This window comes from Lactuca saligna, chromosome 5 (assembly GCF_052625555.1).
Source record: "Lactuca saligna cultivar CGN05327 chromosome 5, ASM5262555v1, whole genome shotgun sequence".
Classification (NCBI taxonomy): Eukaryota; Viridiplantae; Streptophyta; class Magnoliopsida; order Asterales; family Asteraceae; genus Lactuca; species Lactuca saligna.
Genome location: NC_136421.1, coordinates 226,639,876 through 226,647,455, shown reverse-complemented (window position 1 = coordinate 226,647,455; position 7,580 = coordinate 226,639,876). Strand labels below are relative to the sequence as shown.

Sequence of the window (7,580 nt, the reverse complement as noted above, 5' to 3'; positions counted from 1 at the left end):
GCAATAAAAAGAAAATGAAAAAGGTTTTTAAAAAGAATAAAAATAAAAAAAGAGAGGGTAAAATCGAGGCGCATGCAAAGCCGTCATCATGGTGTTCTCTTTGTCCCACGAAAACCCCCCATGCCTCCCTTTCCTTCTTTTTTATGCCCCTCCTTTTTCACATATTTACCTCCAATGCCATCCACCCAAACCACACAAACAATGTGTTTGTCATGGATCATGATATTGTGTGTATAAAGACGTTAGAAACACTATCAACTTATCCATTCATCATCTAAATATAAAAACTAAAATTAAATAAATTATAATTCCTTTTTTGGTAATGAATATTTGACATTTCTTATATTTTAAATAAAAATCTAGAAGATTCAAAAGGTAAATATCATAAATTATCAACCAGATACTAATTCTTTTGTTATAATTCATAATTTACCTTTTTAACATAAAATAATTTAGTATCTGAAAATTACTGATTTAGTTAAATGGGATTGAATCAACCACAACTCTGAATGATCTGGTTATATTTGATTTATCTCTAAATCTAATTGAATAAGACGTATCTTAAAAGGAGTATGATCAAATCACCTAACTATGATATAAAACAGCTTCTTACTTTTAGTTCATAGTTGGAATTGTATTAAATTTAAAAAAAAAAAAAAAAAAAAAGACTGAAATGCAAATAGAGTTCAACTACATTTTTATATAAAACAAAAAAGGGTAAAATGGTAATTCAATGAAGATTCAAAATATATTCCCTGAGAAACAGAGGGATAGTACTAGAGCAGTGAAAACAGCTAAAAGCAAAGCAACAAAAAGCACAATGAACTAACTACACACTCAACAACTACACATATCATATCTCTCAACAAGGCAAAACCACTCAAAAAATCCATCCACTTTACTCTTCTTCTCTTTCTTTTCATTATTAGGGTTTCCAAAAAAACCAATCGTTGTCTTTCCCCATGTTTGATTCTCATATTAACTTTTCTCTTGCTTACCCTGAATAGAATCAAGAAAATCATCATGTTTCAGAGGTTAGGGACGATTGGAGCCAGTTAATTGAATTCTACCGATGCATATTGCTGAGAGCTTTATTTTCTTGTTCTTTTATTGGGTTTCAAAAATTCAGAATCAGAAGCTCTAAACTGGGCGTTAATTTTCTTAAATCGAGAAGAAGTGGGTGTAAATCAGGAACATTTTATCCAGTTTTTTTTTTTGTTAAGGGTTTACGACTGAGTGATGATGGCGATGTCCTGCAAGGATGGTAAGGGTGCAATTATGGATAATGGGAAGTATGTTCGCTACACACCTGAGCAGGTTGAAGCCCTTGAAAGGCTCTATCATGAGTGCCCAAAACCCAGTTCTATTCGTCGTCAACAACTCATTCGTGAATGCCCTATTCTCTCCAACATTGAACCCAAACAGATCAAAGTTTGGTTCCAAAATCGAAGGTATGATTCTCTTCTTCCGAATCGATTTTTAAATGGTGGTGTGGGTTTGACTTTTAACTTTGTGGTTGTTAATGGTCTTACAGATGCAGAGAGAAACAGAGGAAAGAGGCTTCCCGTCTTCAGTCTGTGAATCGGAAGCTGACAGCTATGAACAAGCTTTTAATGGAGGAAAACGATAGGTTGCAGAAGCAAGTGTCGCACCTGGTATATGAAAACGGATGCTTTCGTCAACATACACAAAATGTGAGACTTTTTTCCTTATGAATTTGACTAAAACTCATGAAATACACATAATCAAAATTTCTCGAATTGCAGACGACAGTTGCTACAAAAGACACTAGCTGTGAATCGGTGGTGTCAAGTGGTCAACAACGGCATTTAACCCCTCAGCATCCCCCACGTGATGCCAGCCCTGCTGGGTAAGCAGCTTCGTTTTCTTCAATCCTGTAACAATGGCGGATCTCGTTTAATGTTTGTTTTCGTTTTCCAGACTTTTGTCCATTGCAGAGGAAACTTTAACAGAGTTTCTTTCGAAGGCTACTGGAACCGCAGTTGAGTGGGTTCAGATGCCTGGAATGAAGGTACTCCAGATTCCCATTCTAACTCATCAATCCATAATTCCATTCCGCCAACTGTTTCATCAACTAACTTCTTTCCAATGTAGCCTGGTCCGGATTCCATTGGAATCGTTGCTATCTCTCATGGTTGCACCGGTGTGGCAGCACGAGCCTGCGGCCTGGTCGGTCTCGAACCAACAAGGGTAACAGATCTCACATTCTCACCACTTTCACATCAAATCCTTCGTATCATTTTCCGATTTACACGAATCTGAACACATAAACTTCTTAAAATCGTTCTCTCAGGTTGCTGAAATCCTCAAGGATCGCACCTCTTGGTTCCGGGACTGCCGAGCTGTGGATGTCCTCGACGTGCTGCCCACCGCTAATGGTGGAACCATCGAACTTTTGTACATGCAGCTTTACGCCCCTACAACTTTGGCTACAGCGCGTGACTTCTGGTTGCTGCGGTATACGTCGGTTACTGAAGATGGGAGTCTAGTGGTTAGTGATTGCTCTGTTCATTAATGGTTTTCAACGGATTTTATGTTTCATTAAATTGATGTTTGATGGGTTTTTAGGTCTGTGAAAGATCGCTTACGAACACCCAAAACGGTCCAAGTATTCCATGTGTGCCAAATTTTGTTCGGGCGGAGATGCTGCCTAGTGGCTACCTTGTTAGGCCTTGTGAAGGTGGTGGCTCGATTATTCACATTGTTGATCATATGAATTTAGAGGTAAAGACTTTGATGATGAATTTTATTGGGTAGGACTGTTTTTTTTGTCATATCGATCTTGAATTACTGTATTTGACCTGATAAATAGCCATGGAGTGTACCTGAAGTTTTGCGCCCCTTGTATGAATCACCAACTGTTCTTGCTCAAAAAACAACGATGATGGTAAAATTCGTTAATAATTCTTTGTTTAGAAATCTTTTAATCATCAATGGGAGGAATTTGAAGGTTCAATTCTTGTAAAACAGGCGTTACGCCAATTGAGGCAAATAGCTCAGGAGGTTTCTCAGGCGAGTACTCCTAACTGGGGAAGAAGACCTGCGGCGTTAAGATCACTTAGCCAGAGGTTGAGCAGGTAGCTAAAAATAAAATAGTTGAAAGTGTTAAATCGGTAAAATGATGAAAGAATAAGTGCTTAATTTGACATTTTGTTGATTTGTAGGGGGTTCAACGAAGCGGTTAATGGGTTTACCGATGAGGGGTGGTCGTTAATGGGTAACGATGGAAGTGACGACGTTACAATCCTCGTTAACTCTTCCCCTGAAAAACTCATGGGATTGAATCTTTCCTTTTCAAACGGATACCCATCCGTTAACACCGCTATCTTATGCGCAAAAGCCTCCATGCTTCTACAGGTCAACCATCGAAAACATCAAAACACAAATATTTATATTTTCAAACGTAAATTTTCTAACAAATATATTCTTCCAGAATGTTCCACCTGCTCTCCTGCTTAGGTTCTTGAGGGAACACCGTTCAGAATGGGCCGACAACAATGTCGACGCTTACGCTGCTTCAGCCGTCAAACTTGGCCCGTGTAGCTTACCCGGGTCGACCCGACTCGGTAGTTTTGGTGGTCAAGTTATTCTCCCGCTTGCTCATACAATCGAACATGAAGAGGCAAGTCGATCGATTTCTTCTAGTTCATGACTCCATTTTAACTTTCATGTAAAATTTTAAATAAAATGTCGGATTTGTTTATGTTGTAGTATAGCTTTTGGAGGTGATCAAATTGGAGGGCATTGGTAATTGCCCTGAAGATGTATTAATGGCAAGAGACATGTTCCTCCTTCAAGTACGATTTCATTAATTCCCACACACTTTATATATATATATATAAATAAAAATAAGAAATCATTTTTGTTTTTACATTATTAATTTGTTGTAAATTTGTAATTGTGATTAGCTATGTAGCGGAATAGACGAGAACGCGGTCGGGATGTGCTCGGAACTCGTTTTTGCTCCAATCGATGCTTCTTTTGCTGACGATGCACCTCTTTTAGCTTCCGGTTTTCGCATCATTCCTCTTGATTCTGGCAAGGTTAATAAAGATAAAATATTTTTGTCTCGTTGACATCAGTCACAATCTGTGTCATGCCATTTTTCATAAACTAACCGCAATATGTCTGTTCACAGGAGGCTTCGAGTCCTAACCGTACACTTGATCTTGCATCGGCTCTTGAAGTGAAAGGCTCCGGGAACAAACTTTCCGGCGACCGGAATGTCGGTGGTGGCGGCGGGAGTGGTAGTGCTCGGTCGGTGATGACGATAGCTTTTGAGTTTGCATTCGAGAGTCACATGCAAGAAAGTGTGGCGGCAATGGCCCGGCAGTATGTCCGGAGTATTATATCATCGGTTCAACGCGTTGCATCGGCTTTATCACCTTCTCATTTGAATCCAAACGGAGGTGGTATCCAGTCAACATTAGGGAACCCTGAAGCACATACTTTGGCACGATGGATTTCACATAGTTACAGAGGTTATTTGGCTGTGGAGCTCTTTAAAACAGTGGGTGAAGGAAGTGAATCGATTCTTAAATCTCTTTGGCACCACTCGGATGCAATCGTTTGCTGCTCTATGAAGGTTTAATTATGATTTTGTGAAAACGTAAAATTGATTGGTTTTCTTAGTTCCTGTTGTTTGATATTGACTATAGAGGTTATGTTAAAATGCAGGCGTTACCGGTATTTACATTTGCAAACCAGGCTGGACTTGATATGCTTGAGACAACACTTGTTGCACTACAAGACATAAGTTTGGAGAAAATTCTTGATGAACATGGAAGAAAGGGTTTATGTGCAGAGTTTCCACAGATAATGCAGCAGGGTTTTGCGTGTCTTCAAGGTGGGATCTGTGTATCCAGCATGGGGAGACCTGTTTCTTATGAGAGAGCTGTGGCATGGAAGGTGCTGAATGATGATGATGATGCTCATTGCATATGCTTCATGTTCATCAACTGGTCCTTTGTTTGAATTTCGAATATAAATCATATGATATGCTAGTTTTTTTTTTTTTTAATCTTTTGTTGGGAAGTAAAATGATGGTTAAATTATGCGGGAACTTGTGTTTTTTCATGTTTGAATGTTTATGGACTAGTAATTTATCATGTCCCTTTTAGTTTTTGTCTCCATTTTTCTTCGTTTTTTCCTCCTGATGGGAGTCCTTGGGCTGTTTGGACCGGTGTGAGATGCTCTTAGTGAAGCCGGTCCAGGCTTTGGTCTTTTGTGGCCTGAAACTAGCTTTTTAAAAATATTTCTTTTTGAAATAGCCTTTAGAAAATGAGGGTAATGCACACGTACACTAATATGTAAAAGGACCATTTTTTTTTCAAACAAAGCTCACAATCAAATATGAAAACATACCAGGTATTGAGTTGCATGTCGATGGACTAAAGAAACACGTATATATGCCCTATAATTTAGGGAAATTGACTTAGGACGTGTTCACATATTAGCAATTTTTTGTTTTTAATTTTTTATTTTACATAATAAAACAATTAATTTGTTTTAACTATTTAAATTATATCAATATTACCGGATAATATCTGTTTTAACCGGTAACTCAAAGGGAAAATAACTTAGGAGGGTAACTACCTTTTATCCGTGTTCACATATTGCAACATCTTATTTTTTGTACATAAGAAAACAACTAACTTGTTTTAACTGTGTAACATTTTAAAAATTATGACAAAATATTTCTTCATTAATTTAATACTTCGGCATCCGGCTCCGCCTGACATCAAGCCCCGCTCGGTATACATATTTGTCTCTATTAGGCCCCGTCTGCTAAACCCTAACGTTCTTCATCAATATTTACTTTTGGCTTGCAATTTTTGATGTTAACGGTTCCAACATTGAGTTTTTTTTTTTTTTTTTTTTTTTTTTTTTTAAATCAATCTTCAATATTCAAAGATATCTATAATGGAATAGCACATGAGTTTCCATATGAAGTAAATGAAGCACAATACAAGAATTGTAAAGATGTGAAACATTTATTTGGAGTCCTTCAGAAACGATGACACATATTCAAGCCTGTCACGAGAGGTGATCCGATAAAAATAAGGGACGTGACATATGCTTGTATCATATTATATAATATGCTTGTTTGGATCGAATTTCCATTATTTTGAAGTTTATGTTGAATAAGGGGTAAAGCTTATATTTAAAGATATAGGGTTGCTTTCAAATTGTTTAACTCATGGATGGGCTTGGAAGGGTTCGATGACTTAGTATGGTTGAGGGTTTGAGAATAAATTAACTGATTTTAAGAATAAATTTAGAATCTTAATCAAATTTTCAGAATGTATACTCTTGCTACAAGTCTCGAATTGGTAAAGAAAAGAATGATCTTTTGAGGAAATTGAAGATCACTAATCGTAGTATTGATTTGGGGAATGTTACTAGTCATAATGTTAGGGCCGATCTTACTGTACAAAAAAAATAAGCCCTTGCTTAGGGCCCCCAATTCTAAAGGGCCCTTTAACCCAAAAGTAAATTAGGGGATTGTTTATTTAGATTCTTCATTCAACATTCAGCAGAAACGGCAACTCGACAATTGTTCTTCACTTTTTTTTTTTTTTTTTTTTTTTTTTTTTTTTTTTTTTTTGTCCTCTGAATCTAATTAACTTATTAGTGATTTCATTCTTGATTCTATCCAGAATCGTACAAAACCATTACTTCTCTGATTTTCTATTATTCTTCTAATCTTCTTTCTGGAGATTTTTGATAAGTTGATTGATTTTTTTTTTGAAATGGATGTCAAGTGTCGAGATTAATTCAACCGATTTGGTGATTGCTTTCCTAAATACTGAAACTTGAAAGGTTGAAAATGAATATTCTATTGTTTTTCTTCGGTTCTTCCTTTGATTCTCTATTTTATCATAACTTAGTCCATTCTTCATTGCTGATTATCTATGATTGTGAATTTGTGAAAATTTGATAATCTATATCTATGATAATCGATAAAATTTGTTATTTTGATGAAGTTTTGTTTGATATAGTCATGTAGAAATCTGTTTTTTTATTTCTGCATAAAATGAGAAAATTTGTTTTTTAAACTTTTATGTAGATTATAGAATAGTCTTGACTGATTCTTTTTTCCGATTAGACTATCTATTAGGGTTAATATGGCTTAATTTTTTTTTTTTAATATTCTTTGTGTCAAGTTGGATTTTGAAAACGATGCGTGTTTAATTTATAACATTAAGTATAGTAATGACAAATGACTCCAAATTTTTGGGTCGCTTAGAACCCCTAAACTGGTTGAGCCGCCTCTGCATAAAATTAACTGATCATGTACGTTTATAAAGAAAATAAATGAAAATGAAAAACTTGACATGGGAATCAATTTGGCCTAATGGGGTGTGACCACACTCGATAGTCTAATAATATTAATGAACATACTCACCCTTCAGATTTTACATGCTACCTCATCTCCACATCACCCCATTATCCTTCTCTTCTTACTTTACCTTTCACCTAGGAAATGATCACCTGTCAAACATACTTTAGGCTCTTGTATCGTGCAAATGAAAAAACAAAAAGAGGGAGGAAAACTA

At 36.3% G+C, this 7,580-nt stretch overlaps 1 protein-coding gene across 1 annotated transcript; it reads left to right on the top strand.

The window, feature by feature from the left end:
• The first annotated feature begins 812 nt into the window (after window positions 1-812).
• LOC145045654 (homeobox-leucine zipper protein ATHB-15-like) lies at window positions 813-5,145 on the top strand. The gene is made up of 15 exons (XM_078993976.1): window positions 813-1,451; window positions 1,535-1,694; window positions 1,767-1,870; window positions 1,942-2,032; window positions 2,116-2,211; window positions 2,315-2,512; window positions 2,590-2,745; window positions 2,834-2,908; window positions 2,992-3,098; window positions 3,186-3,378; window positions 3,455-3,643; window positions 3,738-3,818; window positions 3,930-4,064; window positions 4,160-4,606; window positions 4,699-5,145. Exons 1-15 carry the CDS (start codon window positions 1,240-1,242, stop codon window positions 4,993-4,995), a joined length of 2,541 nt encoding a protein of 846 aa, XP_078850102.1. The 5' UTR covers window positions 813-1,239; the 3' UTR covers window positions 4,996-5,145.
• Window positions 5,146-7,580: the final 2,435 nt, after the last annotated feature.